The sequence below is a fragment of the Nyctibius grandis genome, chromosome 2 (assembly GCF_013368605.1).
Source record: "Nyctibius grandis isolate bNycGra1 chromosome 2, bNycGra1.pri, whole genome shotgun sequence".
NCBI lineage: Eukaryota > Metazoa > Chordata > Aves > Nyctibiiformes > Nyctibiidae > Nyctibius > Nyctibius grandis.
In genome coordinates, this window is record NC_090659.1 from 115,253,444 (window position 1) to 115,275,073 (window position 21,630).

General features: G+C 47.9%; 1 protein-coding gene across 5 annotated transcripts in view; it reads right to left on the reverse strand.

The window, feature by feature from the left end:
• Nucleotides 1–21,630, reverse strand: part of AMOTL1 (angiomotin like 1) — an 88,757-nt gene that overhangs the window by 8,561 nt on the left and 58,566 nt on the right. For all 5 annotated transcript variants that reach the window (XM_068424982.1, XM_068424983.1, XM_068424981.1 and 2 more), the window contains 5 exons: nucleotides 20,008–20,152; nucleotides 19,063–19,152; nucleotides 9,991–10,136; nucleotides 4,087–4,236; nucleotides 307–497 (listed from right to left, as the gene is read on the reverse strand). In XM_068424982.1, coding sequence (XP_068281083.1) covers nucleotides 307–497; nucleotides 4,087–4,236; nucleotides 9,991–10,136; nucleotides 19,063–19,152; nucleotides 20,008–20,152 — 722 coding nt within the window. The remainder of the gene's footprint in view (nucleotides 1–306; nucleotides 498–4,086; nucleotides 4,237–9,990; nucleotides 10,137–19,062; nucleotides 19,153–20,007; nucleotides 20,153–21,630) is intronic.

A 21,630-nucleotide genomic window follows, 5' to 3' on the forward strand; every position in this document is an offset into this window, starting at 1 on the left:
TAGGGAGGAGTTGCCTTACCCATGCTGTGTAATTTGTCAGCCTGAGAGTTTGCCCTTGAGGCCATTGCTTCAGTCTGGTGCCTGGATTTGATAAACTCTTGGGCCTGGTCAGAAGGGTAAATCCTGTCTTAACCGACTACTGTATCTCGCTAGCATGACACCACGGAGAGATGCATTAACCCTGATGGCATGACTAAGCAGGGAAAGGCAAGCAAAATCCAGCCTTAAGAAAACATCCATTTCTTATTATTCCCCCATGCTTTCCATGGTGAAGAGGACTGCCTGCTTGCAGCAAGACCATCTTACCTCTCTGTTGCAGCTGTGGCTGCGGCATTCATGGCAAAGTGCCTGATCGTACTCTCCTCCAGGTACTTCTGCTCCCACTTGGTCATGTCGGCTTCCAGGGCCAAGATCCTCTCCTCCTTCTCCCGCACCAGTTCCATCAGGGCTGGGGCATTGTGCTCCGGAAGGCTGCTTGCCTGGTAGCTGCCCTGCCTCTGCCAGTGTAAACAGTGACAGATATTCACCCTTTGCCAAGTACAGGAGCTGCCAGCCCTTTTTTCCCCACATCTTCTCCAGAAAGCACAAAGACTTCCCCATGCCTTTTGACATCCCCAGGGCAGTTGGAAACCCCAGGCTAAAACTCTTATGCTGCAGGAGAACAGGTAGTAGGGGTCCGGCTGCACCCTGGATGTGCAGGGATTTCATGGGATGCCCCAAGCCAAGGGAAAAGGTAGGCAAAAAAGCTGGTAGGAAAAAAGAAGCAATGAAGCTTTAAAAGATACTCTTCTTGCTGGGACTTCATCCCACAGCTGGGCAGTGCTCAGTATGGACAGGCAGTTATTATCAGAGGGTTTATATATAAAAGCAGAAAAAAAAGCATCATGTAATCTAGCTACATGTAACCTATTTAAAACAGCAGCTGGGAAAATACCCTGGACACAGATTTATGCTTGTCTCTTCTGGCACATTAGTTCCCATGTGCCCTCAGGAGATGCCCTCTGTGGTGCAGCAGGTAACTTTCCAAGCTGAGGGGCAGAAGATCCCCAGGAGCTGCAGGGTGACTCCCATGAGATGCTAACAAGCAGCAACGGGTGCATAACCCTTTGAATCTATGTGGCAAGGAAAGCACTCTACCCAGACAGGATTTATCCCACCCAGTTACAGGCACTTAATTAAAGTACCTAAGTGGCATGGGTGGCTGCCTCAAGCTCCTTGCACTCCTGGTGGAGTGGAGGAGGATGAAGATCCAGCCCTCAGCTCAGCAGAGGCTGGGTGGGATGTGCCCACACCAGAAGGAGAGGCACGAAGCTCTGGGAGAAGTCAGTAGAAGTAAATGTTTTTTTCAAAAAAAATTTTTTTTCAAAAAATGCAAGAGATTTGTTACACTCCACAGAGCACAGTATTGTGTTAACGGGGAAATTGTGTCTCAGGAGCACCGGATTCACATCCGTGCTACACCACAAACTCCCACTGGCAAAGCGGTTCCCTGGCACAGTACCAGCACACCAGAGCGAGGGCTGCAGCAGCTGTTCCCATTTCCCAAACCACATTTCCTCCTTCTGGACACTTATCTCCTGCTTACGGGAACCTAGAGATGCCAGGGGAGGGCTGCAGCCTTCGCCTTTGGTGCGGTAACACCACGTTTGGAAACTGCTTTCTGGAAGTGCGATATGGAGCAGCCCTTAGGAGCAACAGCCGCGACTCTGCTCCTGCAAAAATCAGCACTTACACTTCAAATATTGTCAAATCCCTGGCAGGAAGGTAATATTTTGGAAGCACGGTCCTGGTCTGTAAATGGCACCTTGGGACATTGCAGGTGCCTTTCATCTTCATTCTCAGTCAAAACCTCCGCCAGCCCTGCACGCTCAGCCTGCAACGCTAAGTCTAGGGGGTTTCTTTTCGTCCTAGCTCACGGATCAGCAATAATGAAGATTTGCCGTCTGGACTCAAAGAGATTCTGGCTCGCTGTCTCCTTCTGCTGACTCCAGTAAAAAGGAGAAAAAAGCTCTTTTTTCCCCTCTGCAATAACAAAATATTTCAGTAGCTATAACTTTGATAACTCAGAGAAGACAGCTCTGAAGTAAAAAGTTGGGGCATTTTGAAGCAACATGATTCCTTGCAGGGTTGTGGCTGGTAAAACAAAAAGTATAAACAGCAAAAAATACCTCAAAGTCTCCTCTCAAAGCTGATAGTAAGATGTGAAGTCAGAGGATCTTTCTTCCTAAAAGGCATGTGAGAACTACAGCAAGCCAAAATGCAGTTGCTGATTACAGTGCCAAAAAAAAAATTAAAAATGAAGCAACCTGTAAGTTACAGAGGAATTTTCTGCGAAAATGAGCAGACGTAGCCTGAACTCCCAAGACAAGGACTTTGTCAACAGTCCATCCCAGTTACTTAATATATCGATTTGTCCCTATATTTCAGCCCAGAGAACAAAACCTTTTCTAGTTCTAGTTTTACCTTCACTTGTATTTGAATTGTATTTTCTCTAATGTTTTTTCATTTACACCAGCATTAGCATGTCATACCCCATGTAATTTCTTTTTTAAATTGGAGAGCAGGCTAAGGGGCAATTGAGAAGAGCTACTGGAAGAAGACAGGAACAACAAGCCCATGGTGGACACGGCAAGAAAGACTTAACGTACTTATACAGCAGCAACGAAGAGCCAAGATGGCTGGGAAGGGTCTCCAGGGAGCAGCAGTGACAGAGATGCTTTTGGAGGGGTGCTGGGGGACCTGCCTTGCCCTGGGTCTGCCAGTGAGAGGGAGATGCTCTTGGGTCCAGCCACCTCGTGATTCTGCAAACTGCTGATATTGCCCGTAGAGCTATGTCCCAGCTGCAGCCTGCCTGCAGGATCAGACCCTCTGCTTTGTGGAAGCACAAGCTCTGTGTAACAGCTGGGTTATTGTAGCAGATGTAACAGGGTTATTGTAGCAGATGCATTTCTTGACAGAGATATGAGTGAGCCCTTCAAGAGTTACAAGAGCATCATGCTTTACTTATGTTGCTGGTTTTTCCCCAAGTGCTGGTTTGATACACTTAGTACATCCGCTTGCCAGTGTCCATGTATTCAGCACTCGGTGCTGGCTGTAACCTGGAAATCCTCCCTGCAACCTGCCCATGCTTCTTTCCCCTCTTTTCACAGATGACTGGACTTTGGAACTTGGGGATGGAGGAGAATGTGAGAGACCAGGTTACCTACCCGAAGGAATAACTGTGTGTAAAATACCAGCATAACACTATCCCTCTGGACACAGGGCTGCCAAAAAAAACAAGGGGACAGACATGCAAAACTACACTTCTAACCAGACTGCACTGGACTGATTTTAAATAATTTATTGTCTGAAGATGATGACACCATTGGACTCGATGATCCTTATGGGTCTCTTCCAACTCAAGATATTCAATGATTCTATGATTTGTCTCCAGATCTGTTATGGACTGAGGCTTCGGTGAACTAAGTACATCATCTTTGTCCAGAATGAATACTGCCCGAGCCCTTGCTCCCACCTAATCCCACATCATCCCACTTTGCTTTTTCAATAAAAGATCAGCCAAAATCTGTGGGCCAAATCCCACGCCCACGTGTACTGCACCTTTGCTCTCCTCCTTCAGTGTGGAGCTGCTCTTGCACAATCTGTGATTGCTGGAGGGAAACCTGGAAGTACATTCTCCCCTGGCAGGTGTGGGACCTCCCAGTCCCGCAGCAGGCAGGGCTCAGCTGTGTCCAGCAGCCCCACTGCAGAGCTCCCCCATCCTCCGCTGAAGATCAGGAGTTAGAATCATAGAGTAGTTTGGGTTGGAAGGGACCTTCAAAGACCATCTAAGTCCAACCCCCCTGTCATGGCCAGGGACATCTTCCACTAGATCAAGTGGCTCAAAGCCCTGTCCAGCCTGACCTTGAACACTTCCAATGATGCGGCATCCCCAACCCCATCCAAAGGAAAGGCTTAGGTGGAAAGCCCAATGACCTGAACCCACAAGCAAGGTGGCACCTGGCAGGGCTGCAAGCAACCATCCCTCTTTAAAAGCAACACCGAAGGCCCCGTGCTGGGCTCCCGCACAGACCACCCCGTCCTCACCTGCTGCATCCGCAGCGAGTCCAGCTCCCGCTCCAGGCGCGTGCGCAGCCGCCGCTCCATCTGCTCCCTCTTCTCGCAGGCCGCCTGCAGCTGCGTCAGCGCCTGCTGCAGCTTCTCCACCTTCTCCACATAGGCCTGCTTCCTGCGCAGCTGCAGGGGACAGGGGCTCAGCAGTGCTGGGGGGCACCGTAACCCCACCCTGGCCTGCCGGGACCCCCGCACACTTGCAGGCATGCATTGGGCTGAGCATGGCTTTGGCCGTTGGCTTCAGAGAGTTTCTCCAGGGGAAACCTGCTCACCCCATGGGCTCCAGTCCCAACCTCGGGAAACCCAGTTCCCCTCTCCTCTCCCAACCTTTTGTCATGAATTTTCTCTTCACAAGCATGAATAAATTTACCTTTCTAAAGATATCTGCCTTGTAGTAGAGAAAGCAACAGTGCACACAGATTGAAGCTGCAAACCCCAAAAGACCTCAGTGAACTCCTAAAGACCCCAAAACACTCTCGACTTAACCCCCTGACTGGGAAAGGGAGGGTGAATTGTTTTGTGTGCTGGATCACTCAGACTTTGCCAAGCCTCAGTCGGACCCCATCTGCAGCCTGGGGGTTAATGGAGGATGCTCAAGGTCATTGCCATGATCACTAAGATCCTCTTTAGGACTTCTAGTCTCCCTCATTTATTTGGACGCTTGTTTGAGACCTGAAGTTTTCCAGAAGCAAAACAGGAGTCAAAACACATTAACGCCAGTCAATGCTGGGGAACTAGATAAATAACAGAGGCTAGAGGGGTGCTGTGAGCTGGCGAGGCCAGGGCCAAAATGATACCCTGGTGCCTACCTTTTTTTTAAGTACTTAAATCACTATTGAAATTAACTGCAATGTGGGTTATGATATAGGAGCTATAGCCACAAAATATTTGTGTCTAAATATCTAGGGGATGTAGTGAGAAGTTTGCTGCCTGGTTCCTGGGCATGTGGAGCAAACAAAGATCAGTGCTGGGTCCCCCCAGCTCTGTGGGACTCCCCTTCACCCGGAGTCCTCTGCTTAGCCCAGGACTCCCACGCTCCAAAGAAGTTTTTTTCCACTTGTGTGATGCTGGATTCACCTAGGTCCCTTCCTACTGATTACAATAATAATAAAATCACTTTTTCTTGAAATTCCTCTTCTGCCACCCTAAATCCATCCGTGTCACAGGTGAAGTGAAATACGGGCTTGTCCACAGCAAAAGCAAAGCTTGGCCTAAACAAATCTCCCCCAGCCACAGCCAACAGCCGGCAGCGTGACCTCCCTAGCCCTGCTGTAATCTGGGCTAGCGCTCCCGGCTCCCGGGGCTTTCCATGAAAATTAATGAGATTATAATCCCCACTAGTGTCTGGCAGCAGCACGGATTGCATTCCTCGGGAGCTCACAACTTGCCAAGACAGGCACAGCATCGGCTTCTTGCTGAATGTGCTATTTTGGCAGTAGGAAGGTGCCTGTGCTACCTCCCAGCTGTACCAGCGTGGATCAGAGAGGGCAAGGGGGCTCCTCCAGGGTCCCTCCTCAGCAGAAGACCTCATCCGCTCCCCCACGTCCTGCTGGATGCTGGAGGGTCCATCTGTACCACAGCAGCCAGAATTTGGCTTTGCAGCAGCCCTCTAAGCCCCAGGGTTCACACGCTTGCGCATGAGTGCACGTCTGCCCGCGTGGGTGAGGCCATGCACACGCGTCCACCGCCTTAGAAAACAATTTTGTTGGAGATATGCAACAAGACAGTTCCCACATTCATAAATTTATAGGGAGGTTCTTGAGTCAATTCCTACTTTTCTATCCTGCCTGTAGATTCATAAGTAAAAAATTCACCCACATATTTAAAAAACAAAGTACAAAATGTTGTCATTTAAATTAATGGGCTTGTCAGTGCAGTATGCATCTATGCAGAATCAGAAATACATGATACTAAGCTCTACTACCTGACAGACACACAGACTCAAATGAAAAAAAAAAGCTGGATGGCGCCTGGAGAGGTACCAGCCCATCTTCCTGCTGCAAGGTAGGATCAACTCTACCTAAAACCTGGCACGTATCTGTATATTCCAGGGGTAAGGACTCCACAACCTCCCCCTGCAAACGACTTCATGGCTTATTTTCCTTTACTGACAGAAATGTTTTCCCTAACGCCTAATCTGGCTTCCTCTTATGCAATTTAAGCAAATTACTTCTTGTTCTGTTTCCAAATTGTGATCTGCTAGAGCAAGAAGCATTTAACGAAACAATTCACATATTCACAAGATCAGCAAACTTGCCTGAACACTGCCCTTGTCCCAGGGATTAGGAAAATAAAGATGAAGAAGATCTAAGGCTGAAAGGGGATGATCCAAGCAAATAAGTCTGAGTAAAGATGAGTGGGTCTTGGAAAAATATCTGCACTAGGAACACAACTCCTGTTTGAGCTATAGAATATCTATTCTATAGATATGAGATTTGAGTTGAAGACTCTAAGGAGATGGAGAATCCACTATTAGCTTACGTAGGTTGTTTCAGTTTCTAACGCTTTATTTCCAGACTGATTTACTCAGCTTCAGCCCACAAACACTGCATGTCATTATTTCTTCTTACGTTAAAGAGCAATGTTTAATCTAGCTGACAGCAATCCCTTCTTCACGTTCATGTGCACGGACTGGACCTCAGCCACCTCTTCACTTTAATTGTTCACAGCATAGAACAGCTTCTGGGCCCCAAATGAATTCTACAGCTGTTTTCTGAACCCTCTCCAATTTTTCAGTCTTCTATCCAAATCATGGACCAGACACAGGATTCCAGCAGCAGTGTCCTAAATGACATGTGGTGATAATACCACCTACATATTTTTGAATTAAGTCCTTCTACTAGCAGGCACTCAGGATAATGTAGATTTACATAGTACACTATCTTATGTTAATTCAACTTAGTAGCTACTGCTTATTTCTCAAGCCTTGATTTAAAAAGCTTTTAAACTTAATTACATTCCGGTGGTAGAAGAAATCTGTGTGGATTTACAAAGCAGAGCATGAGGTAGAGCTCTGTTAATAATAATAATAGCCATTTTCATTTGAGTGTTTCTGTGTTTCCTTCAATATATTCCAAATTATAGTAAAAATCCCTGGTTTAAGATGAAGGTTCAAAACTTCAACAATATCTACTGCATATGTGTCAAACTGAGCTCCAGAAATACTGGAGACTGTTGAAAAGGTGCTCTGATTTACTGACGAAGCAGGCCAGAAGCAAGGGAAAGGGAGCACAGGAGCTTGGGCACACGCTGGCAGCCACAGATTAACTGCACTTCACCCAAGCTGCAGGACACTGCCTTGAACAGCAGCTGGGATAAAATTCATTCGAACTCCCCCTAGAATGAAAAAAGCAGGTCAACATGGGTTTGCTCAGGCTGAGGACTCTGACAGAAAAACTCTGGCAAATACTGTTGCATCACCTTCATAGGTTGTCACCTCTGAGATCTACCATGCCCCAGGCAGGAGGTTACCACCTCCACAACACCTACCATGCCCTAGGCAGGAGGTTACCACCTCCATAACACCTACCATGCCCTAGGCAGGAGGTTACCATCTCCATAACACCTACCATGCCCCAGGCAGGAGGTTACCACCTCCATAACACCTACCATGCCCCAGGCAGGAGGTTACCACCTCCATAACACCTACCATGCCCTAGGCAGGAGGTTACCACCTCCATAACACCTACCATGCCCCAGGCAGGAGGTTACCATCTCCATAACACCTACCATGCCCCAGACAGGAGGTTACCACCTCCATAACATCTACCATGCCCTGAGCAGGAGATCAGCAGCTCTCTAAAGGGGAACATTTGCCCTCTCCTCCGCTACACCACTCCACAATCCAGGATCCTAGCTCTGATCCCCAGCAGAAGCACATTTCTGTTGGATGACTAGACTAGAAACTGGCAACTGCAAAGCTCTTAGAGACAGAACCCTAAGGCTGCAAACGTGTTTACTACAACCCAGCAGGCACAGGGTAGCTTCTTACACCACCTGCCTGGAAATCTGCGTTTATGCCTCTGCTGCCTTCACCAGTGTGTATTCAGCAAGTTAATGTTACCTGCCAATACCCCACCGACAGTCTGTGGAGCAGCCAGGAGCTAAACGTATTTCTTTCCATCCCCTGCGTGATGCCACGACTGTAGGAGCAGGTGTTGCCACCTAAACCATTCCTTTATTCAGACACTTTGTAATGAAATGCAAATAGAAAACCTCTGGTTGCCTTTAAGGCAAACAGTGTCAAGTGAATTATGTACAGATTAAAGGTACGCAGTTACCCCAAAGGGACTGTCCCAAATACACTGTGACAGTGAGCAGGCTTTAGTCTAACTAACAAAGGAGCAGTTTAACTGAATGTGATCCTCCTGTTGCTTCTGAGTGTATCCACTGGAGGCAATGGAGTTTTTAAAATGGTTCTACATAGGAAGTCAGAACCATCTAATGGTCAGGAACAAAACAGCAATGCCTTCGGCACTTACATATAGTACCTTAAATCTTCCAGACTCTAAGTAACCATTACTTAGCCTAATAGGGGGTCTGTCATGCTGGATATCCTGATTAAAAAACACATTCAAATATCACTGAGGTCAACTCACCCTTCATCTTTCCAAGACAATGAACTGCACTTAAGTTACTTGCAAGTATTTGAGGAAGGACCTTCCCTGCTCCTCACAAGACCCCTTGCATCCGTGCACCCAGTGGGCTCCTGTGGATGCACCCCCAGGCCAGCCCTGGGGAAGGTGCGGGTGGGAAATGAGGCACTGAAGGGGTAAAGACTTGCCCAAGCTCATGCCAGCAGTCTGTGCTAGAGCATGAACCTCTACCCAAGCCTGCTAGGTGAGCATCCTTCCCCTCACCAACGGCCTGCCTGCTCAGATAGTAAAGATTATCTTTATTTTATTCCCCGTAAAACACCCTCCCTCTTTGCCGGTCACAGGGCTAGAGATTTTAGGGCCAAAAAGGCCTGTTTTGATAGCCTTGCCTGACCTGCCAGAGTGCATAGACTTTCAGTTAGTTATTAAATCCACACCTTTGGGTTGAAGGTCTTAAGGAACAAAATAATTTGACATTCAGAGACCTCCAATAATGGAGAACTGACACCACTCTTAGTTATAGTTAAACCTGAGCATTATTTCCACTTTGAATTTGTGTAACTCCAGCTTCCAGCTATGAGATATTGTTCTGTACTTGTCTGTCAGTTTGAGGAGCCCTCTGTTCCTGCGACTTCTCTTCCCACCTTAATACCTATTTTCACTATCAGGCTTATAGAAGCCTTAAAGACCTCTTGGGCGTTTTGTGCAGATGGTACTTCTTGGGTCTCATGGTATGATAGGTTTTTTCCAGCTCTCACATAAAACCTGTAACTATTTGTAGCTTTAAATCCCAGAAGGTCTGCCTCCAGCCAGATCAGTCAGTTCTTTTAAGACCACTGTTCAGATGCCAAGTTACCAAGCCCTGCACTGCTGTGCTGCTGTGCACATCCCAAAAGCCTTCTGGCATTCTTTGGGTAGAAATGGGATGCACCAACATCACATTTTTGCATCACAGTCCCAAGTCAGTGAGTAGTCAGCTTGTTATTTGATATTTCTGGTAAGTCCTACCACTACCTCAGCCACCAGCTACCTGAATTTGGTGTTCCTCCCGGTTACATGTTGAAGGCTTTGCTCTGAAAACATCTATGGTTGTGGTCGTCTTTGCTTGCTTGTTTGGCCCAGTATGGTATAACTACACATTTTCTCCAGAACAGGGCCAGTGCAAGGGGAGCAGGAAGACCTGCCACACCATGACAAGAAGAGATCCAGGAATTGGATGGAGAAAGCGCTAACCATGAGCCACTGCTAGCCTCAGAGCAGAGAAATGTTGCCCATGCCTCACCTCCTCTTCCAGTTTGATGACCTTGGCTTGCGCATTGTTTAGGGCCTGGTCAAGGATTTCGATGTGCCTCCGCTGGTCCTCATTGGCAGAGCGCACAGCTGCCAGCTCCATCTCCAACTTCTCCTTCTCCTTCAAGTGCTCTTTGTCTGGAAGAAAGACAAGAACAAGAGCTTCTCCAGGAGGACAGCTCACAGGCCCTGGGCCATACACCAGAGGTAAGCTGCCACGTCCCTAGAAAAGCAAAAATTATGTGAGGCAGCAGTGAGTGGGGCCATTACAACGCAGTGCTGAGACACAGCAGGCAAGGAGTTTCCAGTGCCAAGGCTCAGCCCCTCAATGCCCCAGCCTATGTGAGTGCCAGCAGCAGAAACAAGTGGCAGCTTGGGCTGTATGTGCACTAGCAGAGCTTGCGGACTCAAGCACTGCCTCGTAATTCTCCATTCTGCTGAATCACTAGCACAATTCCCAAGCGAAATTTTGGCTCGCATCAGCTGCTCCTTTCCCATGCAAGACCCAGCCCTGCCTGAGGACAGCCCACATCAAGGACTCTTTATAACTGCCAGCTTGGATGCTGCTGCCTTTCTCTAAGGGGCAAGAAACCTCAGCCACGGGTGCCGTGCTTGGTCCATTTTATTTGCAACGATGGAGATCATGAGATACAGAACAGGTGAAGAAGCCAAATAATAAACACAGATCTGTGCTAGACAGCTTGAAAACAGAAAGAGGGGAAAGCAATAAGGAAGAATAAGATAGAAGGGATCTGAAGAGGCTTTCTCTGGCCATACAGAGAAAGGGGGGCTGTGGGAGGCATTCCAACCCTGTGGGGGCCCTGGGTGACTTTCCAGTCCTCCTCCAAGGGTCCAGTGATCGGTGCTTCTCCCTTATTAAGCACCTTAAAGCACCAAGAGCAAGACTAAAACATGTAGATAACCTCTGTGCTGAAAAATGATCCCTTTTTTGGATAAGATTTAAAATGACATTAAAAAAAAAACTGGCTAAATTCAGTCAGCTTTGCTCACATCTTTTTTTTCAGCAACAAACTGCATGTCCACCACTGACTTCGTTCACAAGCTGCCTGGGAAAAGGCTTGGCTCCATCTGCCTCTGCCCTGACAGTGCTGAGAAGCCATTTCAGGGAACACAAGCATCACTGGCCAGTCCCGACATTGGACTGCAAACAGTTAACGATTGGAGGGAGCAGGGGATGGAGGTTTCATTCAGTGAAATCTGAGATTTCAAATTCTGGCCTTCGTTCTGAATGACAACAAAAATAGAGCACTTGGCAAGCCTCCAGGAAGGCAAATTTCCTCCAAAAATTAATTTGGCGTCAATTAAACCTTGTTTTGATTTTTGACTTTTTAAATACAGCATTACAGAATTTATTATTTTCTAACTGAAGTAAAAAGTTGCTCCAAAAACATTGAAACGTGGAAAATCTGCCCCTAATACCCAGCCCATCCCACCCAAGCGTGACCACTCAAGCTGGAAGCCCCACCATCCACCTCCCCCTGAGGAGGGTCAGGAAACTTCACATGTCCAAAGCCAGCTCATTTCAGACCTGAACTACCCCCAGAAGGGCCTTATTCTTCCTTAATTACAGGTGGGATGAGGACAGGTTTAATTTACACACTATCAGTAGATGCGGGCAGCGAGGTGAGATGCGTACAAGCCGAGCCATGTGCAACAAGGCACAAGTGGACGAGGTGAGCCCAAAGCCACCCAAGCTGTCTTCCCATTTATCCTAAAAGAAGGAATTCAACGCCTCACAAAAACATTCCCTGGCAGTAACACCGGCCCATTGGCCTCTGCAAAGCCCACGAGCAAAGCCCAGCGAGTGCTGCACACACTGCACCACTGACTACCACCATGAGCCACCTCGGTATCACAGAATCACACAGAATCACAGAATGTTAGGGATTGGAAGGGACCTCGAAAGATCATCTAGTCCAATCCCCCTGCCGGGGCAGGATTGCCTAGACCATATCACACAGGAACGCGTCCAGGCGGGTTTTGAATGTCTCCGGAGAAGGAGACTCCACAACCTCTCTGGGCAGCCTGTTCCAGTGTTCGGTCACCCTCACCGTAAAGAAGTTTTTCCTCAAATTTAAGTGGAACCTCCTGTGTTCCAGCTTGCACCCATTGCCCCTTGTCCTGTCAAGGGATGTCACTGAGAAGAGCCTGGCTCCATCCTCTTGACACTTGCCCTTTACATATTTATAAACATTAATGAGGTCACCCCTCAGTCTCCTCTTCTCCAAGCTAAAGAGACCCAGCTCCCTCAGCCTCTCCTCATAAGGGAGATGTTCCACTCCCTTAATCATCTTCGTGGCTCTGCGCTGGACTCTCTCTAGCAGTTCCCTGTCCTTCTTGAACTGAGGGGCCCAGAACTGGACACAATACTCCAGATGCGGCCTAACCAGGGCAGAGTAGAGGGGGAGGAGAACCTCTCTTGACCTGCTGACCACACCCCTTCTAATACACCCCAGGATGCCATTGGCCTTCTTGGCCACAAGGGCACACTGCTGGCTCATGGTCATCCTGTTGTCCACTAGGACCCCCAGGTCCCTTTCCCCTACGCTGCTCTCCAACAGCTCTGCCCCCAACTTGTACTGGTACATGGGGTTGTTCTTGCCCAGATGCAGGACTCTACACTTGCCCTTGTTATATTTCATTAAATTTCTCCCCGCCCAACTCTCCAGCCTGTCCAGGTCTCTCTGAATGGCTGCGCAGCCTTCCGGTGCATCAGCCACTCCTCCCAGTTTTGTGTCATCAGCGAACTTGCTGACAGCGCACTCTAATCCCTCATCCAAGTCATTAATGAATATATTGAATAGAACTGGTCCCAGAACCGACCCTTGCGGGACTCCGCTAGACACAGACCTCCAACTGGACTCTGTCCCACTGACCACTACTCTCTGGCTTCTTTCCTTCAGCCAGTTCACAATCCACCTCACTACCCGATCATCCAGACCACACTTCCTCAGTTTAGCTGCGAGGATGCTGTGGGAGACCGTGTCAAACGCTTTACTGAAATCGAGATAGACCACATCCACAGCTTTACCATCATCTATCCACCGGGTAACATCCTCATAAAAGGCTATCAAGTTGGTTGAGCAAGACTTCCCGTTGGTGAAGCCATGCTGAGTGCCCCATGACATGGCCTTAATCTTCCCATGTCAGCAAGAAATTTTATATTGGACGTGCAGGTCTCTTCCTTCAACGCAAAGACATTTACTTCAACCAGATTCACCAGAAGGAACATTAATATCTATTGCACCAAAGTGTAAATCTGGGCAAATTATGAAGCAGCTAATTTCATTAGAGGGTGAAGAAGCTGGAAGATGAATGCTGTTTCAGCCCTGTGACACTCCACCATCTTGTGCTGGGACCACACTCGCTGTGCTACAGATTTGAAACCCATATTATAGGAGGACAGCATAGAGAAAAAAAAGGACTTGGGATTTTCACTTTCAACTTTCATCCAAGGAACTCAAAGCACTCAGCTTGCTCTGCTGCATTACGTTTTCTATCCCACCCTAAAAGGAAGACAAGATTATGCGGTACACAAAATGACCACTGAACCCACTAGAAAGCTGACAAGAACAATTTACTTAACAGCTCTCAACACTTCTCCACATTAGCTTCTCCCTGCAAAATGCTGGAGGCACATTTTCTAAGTACTTTCCTATATTGCATTAATTTTTAGTAAAGAAGATCTTTGTTGAACATACCTTAAATTCTCTTCAAGTACATACAGGTATGCTTAAAGTCTACAAAGTCTAAAAATACTGTTTTACTGTGCTACACTTGCATGTACCTTCTGCCCAGGCATGTGCTTTTTACCTGACAGACTCCATAGAAAACTATTTCTGTTTTCTTGTGGGTCACTGCTACATCCCATTACTGAACAGTCCCCAAAAGGCTTCTCTGCTGTAGATTACAGTTGTAATCTCACAGCTTTCTACCCACTGCCTCTGACTGTTGTACCTCAACGCACTGAGGATGTTACACCGATACTCTGTGGCTGGGTAGAAGAAAGGAGATAAAGCCAAAAGTCTGCTTCGGTGCTTTGCTAACAGGCTTTTTGAGTTGTCAAGCTGGGTAGGTACACCAAGAGTAGACCAGTCTTGACCCTGCTTTGAAGCAGCAACATTAGACAGAAAGATACACTCAATCTCTGCCACCCCTTCACTATGCTCAGATGTGACCCCCAGCTTTTCACACAGACCCCATGCTTAACAGAAGGTTTTGATCTGATCAACCTTGAAAGAAAAACAAGAAATATGTTTTTAACGTACCATTACTCTCTATCAGTTGAATGTGTGCCCTCAAAGCCACTCACAACTAAACACTACATTATAGATAGCACAGGTCCACCCTGCACGCTTCACGAGGAGCGGTTCGTTAACCCCTGCATCCCGGCCAAACACCAACACAGCTCAGTGCAATCTTCTCCTCCTCCAGTTTCACCCCCAAACGGCACACTCCCAACAACTCTCTGGAGTTTGGACCATGCCAGCACCAAGAAAAGGCTGAGAAGCTGCAGGAGGTCGTGCTCAAGGTCCCCGAGTCCGTTTTCTCATGTGGCGATTAACAGGGATTCTGCACTGGCATTATTAATTATGAATAATTGTAACGTACTTAATAAATGGTTTGGTACATGGTTACTTGTGGTCACCAACCACCTAAGCAGGGATGCAGAAAGATTTGATGCTCGGTTATCAAAGGAAATCACCAAATCTCCACCGAAACTCGTGATGGCTTTCCTCATCCTACAAAGCATCGCAGGCAGCCTACGCATGGTCTGATTTACAGTTAGGACAGTTCCATTTGCATGTCATGAAGTACAAATCAGGGGAGAATTTGACCTTCACGTGTTAGAAACTGAAATCAGATTCCCCACTCCCCTTCCCTTCGGAGTGCAGGGGGAAGTCACGCAGAACAGATGCATTTTTCTATACGACACCGTTTCTTCAGGATGCTGCTCCCTGCCCAAGTGCCCTTGGCTCTGGGTGCAGGGGGGCAGCGGCTCCCCACCTCCCCACATGCAGCTCATGGCTGTGAAATGAGAGGGCAAGGAGCTCCCTTCCGCTCGCCCCCGAAACTTCTGCCTCTGCCCTGGCTATTTCTTGTCTTAATACCAAATGGCTCTTAGTCTGCCCAAAACCCCACTCCCCAAAACATCTATTGTGAGCATTTTCTTTGGTTGGATTCATTGAATGGGAATATTTCTTCACAAGGGATATTTTGGACAGATGTATGCACAAGTCGTACACGGCACATCCACTGCACGCTCCCCCAAAGCGTGAGGCTCTACCAACACGCTGCCAAAACTGTCCACGCATCCCCACTAACAGGTGCAGAGCTGCATGGATGGGCACAGACCTCGATCTGCCTCAGACACCTAAAAAAACAGCCCCTTGGAGGAACCCCTGCTCTGACAGAGTGTCTGTAAGCCAAGAAATCCCAGAAAAACACACAAAATTCTCAGACTCCACCAAAACAAAGTTTTCCTGTGATATGCTGTATTATAAGCTTTCTCTCTGCCCTATGCCCTGGAAACCTTCCTCAGTCTTTCTGCCTCGGCCTTTCCACAGCATCTCTCAGCCTCCTCCTGCCTGGCTCGTCTCTCGCCTGTATGGGCCCATACACCTTCATCGGTCACTGCTTCATGTCTTTCCTTAAAAGAACCTTTTTCACAGACAAAACATCACATAATTATCATGAAACTAATAGGCTGTGAGTTCTCTCCTACCCCGATACAACAGCAGCATTTTTCTTAGGCACAAATGCTGAGCGCTTAATACTTCGAGGCACGCAGCCTGGCTTTGCCGATTGCTATTACAAAGAATAAGAGTTTTTGTCACCTCTGCTCTCCACCTCAGAGCGCACGACCGCTCTGCGCTGTTGCACTGCTAATGGAGAGCTCTGCGAAGAGCTGAGAAATGATCCCTGCACGTCCTGCCTTGCCAGACTTCTTTTTCAGGGAGTTTTTCCTATTATTGGAGTTTTACCACAGTATTAATTCTACGTTTGCAGTACTACCAAGGACTAGTGTTAAAACAACCTCATGAGTTTCACCTTTACTTCTTCATCTCATCATGAGACTGGCTTAAAAATGATAACTTTTAGGAACCTGCTGATGTTGGAGTGTTTTACATAACTTGGGTTGGGGATGTTGCATGTGCACTTGCAGCCAGAAGGCCACCCGTATCCTGGGCTGCATCACAAGCAGTGTGGCCAGCAGGTCGAGGGAGGGGATTCTGCCCCTCTGCTCCGCTCTTGTGAGACCCCACCTGCAGTGCTGCGTCCAGCTCTGGGGCCTCCAACATAAGAAGGACATGGACCTGTTGGAGTGGGTCCAGAGGAGGGCCATGAAGATGATCAGAGGGCTGGAGCACCTCTCCCGTGAAGACAGGCTGAGAGAGTTGGGATTGTTCAGCCTGGAGAAGAGAAGGCTCCGGGGAGACCTTCTAGCAGCCTTCCAGCACCTGAAGGCGGCCTGTAGGAAAGCTGGAGAGGGACTTTTTACAAAGGCATGTTAGATTTTAGGAAGAAATTCTTTACTGTGAGGGTGGTGAGACACTGGCACGGGTTGCCCAGAGAAGCTGTGGATGCCCCCTCCCTGGCAGTGTCCAAGGCCAGGTTGGATGGGGCTCTGAGCAACCTGGTCAGGTTCGCCAGGGGAGGTTCAGGTTGGACATTAGGAAGAGTTGGACATTAGGAAGAATTTCTTTTCAGAAAGGGTTATTAGACATTGGAATGGGCTGCCCAGGGAGGTGGTGGAGTCACCATCTCTGGATGTGTTTAAGAAAAGACTGGACATGGCACTTAGTGCCATGGTCTAGTTGACAGCGTGGTGTCAGGGCAACAGTTGGACTCGATGATCCCTAAGGTCTCTTCCAACCTGGTTGATTCTGTGATTCTGTGGTCTAGTGGAAGGTGTCCCTGCCCGTGGCAGGGGGGTTGGAACTAGGTGATCTTCAAGGTCCCTTCCAACCCAAAGCATTCTATGATTCTATGTTAAGGGTCAAGTTTTCAGGCTGTTTTCCACAAATGTAGGGACTAGAAATCTGCTTTTGCTTTCCTAATGAAAACTAAGATTTGCATTTACTAATCTGACTTAATAAGCTGCTACCCTTAGGAAAAAAACAAACACGAGTTTCACAACAAAACCACAGCAGCTGATGGGAGCACATGTAGGCACCATTTTTTCTCTTCTTTTAAAAATTACTATTTCAGTCTCAGTAGACAAGTGTATACACAGCAGCTAAAACAAGCTGTACCCCTTCTCCTCTCAGTGTTCTGCCTGGGTATCCCATCAAAAGACACAAGGAGGGTACAGACCGTGCTTGCAAAACCCCCATGTTGGCACTGGGGTGCAACCCCAGTCATGCTCTGCCCCTGGGGAAGACTCACAAACATCAGCATATAAATGCAGTCACCAACAGCGGATTTCCACGCAAAACCCTTTACAGGCTCTCAGCGGGGTGTTTTAGGCTGATACCCTGACATCCAGGTCATTACTGCATGTGTCCCAGCAGCCCAAAGAACACGACTGAAGAGGACCTGCTTTACACGTGCCCATTTTTCTATTCTTGGAAGCACCCTGCATCGCATTGGTAACATTTAGCTCTCAGGCCTAGCCGGGAGACACTCCAAGCATCCAGCCCATCTTCTGTGATAGGATCCGAAAAGCTATATTTGTTCATAAGCTGTGAACTGATAGCAGTAATATGCTGAGTGCATAGTGCAAAGTTTTATTGCTAGATATTTATCAGTAGAAGCACAGAGCATGTTTATGTGCTGGAAAATGACTCAAACTGAGACCATCCCAGGGATTTAACTCCCCCTTGTAGCTACCAGTATATGGGAACACTGCCAAGCTGTCTCTATAGAAGACAGCAGACCCCAGTCTGCAATTTGCCCTATTCAACTTACCCTGTTTGACCTCTTCCCAAGGATGACAAGACTTACATAGCAATGCTATTTTCTTAACAGATCATCCCCTTGGATTTTCAGCAGTATCTACACGCCCTTGTGGCATCTGCTAATACGGCAGAGCTAACAGAGTCACGGAAAAGATCATGAGATTCTCTTCTGGTTTGTGCACACATGCACCAAATTATCAGGGAAGTTGCCATACTGGCATTGTCACTGCTGGTGGGAGCTAGGAGAAGGCTCTCCTGCATTTGGAGCAGCTGGTGGATGTTGCAGGGCTGGTAGTGAGGCACGCTGAGTGGTGTCAAACACCACACTGCTAAAGGAGGTGGCCAGTTCTCCACCTAAGGATTTGCAGTTGCAGCTCATCTTCAAATTTATTGCACCAATGCAATAAATAAAACTGAAGGATCAGTTGTACATAGCATTTAGCTTCAATGGGATTTAATCTCGCAAGGTACTGCAGAGCTCACAGGTGGCCAAGCCCCCCTGGAAGCGTGCTGAAGATGCTCACGACACACGTGAAGCCACGCGCTGTCATGCAGCATCCAGATGCTCAGGTTTTGGTTTGGCTGCTCACACGGAGCCATCAGCACATGGCAGGGAAATGCTGCAGCACTGTGTTCAGTCATTACAGGAGCCTAAAACTTGACAGGAATGGATGTTTTTCATAGCAGTACAAGTTGTAAAATCTTTGTCTCTTCCACTCTTTGTGAAAAGGAGGGTCCAGCTCTGCTCTGCCTCCTGTTAGTCAACCTCTGTCACTGTCAGCAGAGGTTGCTCTGGGCTTATCCCAGCCAAGAGAAGAATCTGGCTTCTCTAAGAAGCATGCACCTCCAGAGATGTTCCCACAAAGCATCGTTTCACAATTTCAGATAAATATTTATCAAAAATAAGCTAAGCTGTGTTACCATTAACTCCCACTGCCTGGTTCTTGTGCTCAGAGAGAAAATAAACCAGCCCAAACAATCCAGTCTGAAGCTTAAATAAGAGTATGTGATGAATTAGCTGAGTAAAACCAAGCCATAAGGACAACAAGAATTAATAGCAAAGTATTCACCTCCACTCCAGCACGTATATATGCGTGCATATACATACATGCACCTTCAAAACAGATTAGCACAGTACTCACTCTGAGTGACATAAAGGCCCTCTGTTGACTTATCCTCATGCCCATCGAAGTCTCTGCTGGCGAGCTGCCTATTGGCCGTCTCCAGTCGTTCTGCAAAAAACAGGAAATACTTCAAGTATAAATATATGTATATAAAATTGTAGGCCAACCAAGAAAATAAGATGCATGCCAGCAGAGCGGTATAAATAGACTCTCTGAAGGAGGACATTAAAATGGAGGCTGACACATACATAAAAGATGAGGCCTTTGACCTCTTCCATGAAGCTGTGTCGTTCAGATTTACAGAAACTGGGGGAAGAGCCTTTGCCATCTGTGGCTGACGTGTCCGAGCAGTTCATCTTTCACGCTGTCCCAAATGCATAAGGCATTTGCAATCTGAATCACCCAGCTTTGCAAGGGGACGGGTGCCTTCCCGCAGTGGAGTGAGGCCCCTGGTGCAGCAAGACACCCTGGGGGAAGGCAAGCCCCCAGCCTGGTGACAGTGACCCTTGGGGATGCCCTGGGAAAGGAACAGTTTTCTGCAGCAGGGGACAGATTCCTCTGGGAATGGCCTGCCTTCAGGTGCCCCCCTCCTCCAAAACGGCCATCCAGCTCCCTTGCACTGTTGCAAAAAGCATGAGCCAGCTTGCAGAAAGCATCTTGCTGCCCAAAGACATACCAAAGTATTCCCATCAGGCATCTGGACAGGTAATAGCTCAAAGTCAAAGTCATAGTCAAAGGCATGGTCTGAAACTGACTCTCATATTCTGCCACAGGGTTTCTTTGCAACTGAGGGGGTAACAGCAGTTTTCTCTTACTCCAGTGAGCAGAGACTGATTTCTCAAGTAGTTTATCTAAAATATGTGTGAATCCACTCCTTTAAAGTCTGCTACCCTAGAGCTTGTGAGAAGTGGAACACAATATCAACTGGGGAAAAAAAACCACACACAAGCAAGTATAACATACCACGGAGATCCCTGTTGAAGTCATGAAGTCTCCTAATTTCTCCTTCGAGTTTGTTTCTCATCGCTTTGTCCAGAGACTCCCTCTTAGTGGTGGTCTTGACCAGGCCCTCATAAGCTTCTGAAATCCTCTGAATCTCTATTTCAAACTGAAAGGAGAGAGAGTTCCCGTTAGAGCCCAGCAGGAACACATCCCATTCCAGCATTCGCCCAGCGCGTTTCGATGGGCTGCAGGGGTTGGGGCAATGCCCATGCCGAGTGTCACACCAGCCACCAGCTCTGCAATGACCAATCTCCCTGGTGGAGGATGGTACAAAGCCCCAGTGGTGCTGGAGGCTCCTGCAGCGGGGAGCGATTGCTGGACCCCTGCAATTGCCCCGTGGGACAGCTCACCATGCCACAACACCCCGTAACACCCTGCTGGCAGCTCCCAAATGAGCTCAGGATGGGCTGGGCTTGACGTAACTGCTCAGTTGCCTTCACTCTATGACCGAGGTGGCTGCTTTAACACCGTCTAAGAGGAGAAGCAAAGGAAATGGTGTATTTGTGTGGACTGTACTCTTTCCTATAAAGGGTTTTAGGAGGCAAGATTTATTACTCTGCCAGATCCTTGATCCAAAACTTAGCTTTAAGCTCTGCGCACCACCAGAAATGCTTTAGGCTCAGCTCTGACCTCATGTCAGTCTTAAACTATTGTGGTCCACTCCTTTCCATCCTTGACCAAAGACTGCTCTATACAAAAAGAAACTATAATAAACCAAACCATTTGTTTTGGGTTTTCAGTCTTCTTAACTTCATCTCCTTGAAATCTGGCAAACTGCAGGCAAAGGATGCAGGGGAAGCCCTTAGGGGTGAACCTGCATCTTAAGACCCAAACCCAAAAACTGACAGGAGGACAGTCCCAAGCAGAGTTTTGCTGTTCAGGTCAATCCTATCCAGCTCTTTTAATAAGCTAATGTCTTGTTATGTGTTTTGCTGAAATCATTGCTGCAGGAATGATCAACACTGATGTGGGAATCTGCTCCTGCATGCCTAACCCTTGTGTTTGTGGAGAAAAGCTTGATAATGTGCACAGGCTGGAAAACCAAGAGATATATATAGCCTCCCACATACCTTTCTAAATCTGTCTCTTTTTTAGCCTCTTGAATCGCATGTGGGACAGATTAATGATTTGTGAAGACAGGGTGTGAGCCCACCTCCACTTGCTATGGAGGTAGGTCCCTCTCCAGGGTTCGTTAAGCTTTATGTGCAATTTGCCAGCCACAGCATTTATAGAATAAAAGCTCCAGGGACATTGGAGCTGTCACCCCGATGCCTGTGCAGTAACCTGCAGCCAGGCTCCAGAAGCCTGGTCTTGTGCCTCCCACGATGCCAGGGCCACTCTGTCTGGATACGGCCCATGGGCACGCGGCACCTCCAAACCACGCACCGAGGCAGAGCCGTGATGGGGAAACCGGGTTACCTTCCCCGATTTCTGCTTTCAGCTCGCGCAGGCACAAAAGCTGAAACAAGTGGTGATGTGCAAAGCTCACAGTGTGGCCCCCGTGACACCAGCAGCTTTGAATTAGTACCTTGCTGGGTATCACATCACCTATCTCACACCAGCGGTGATTTAACAGCTCGCAGG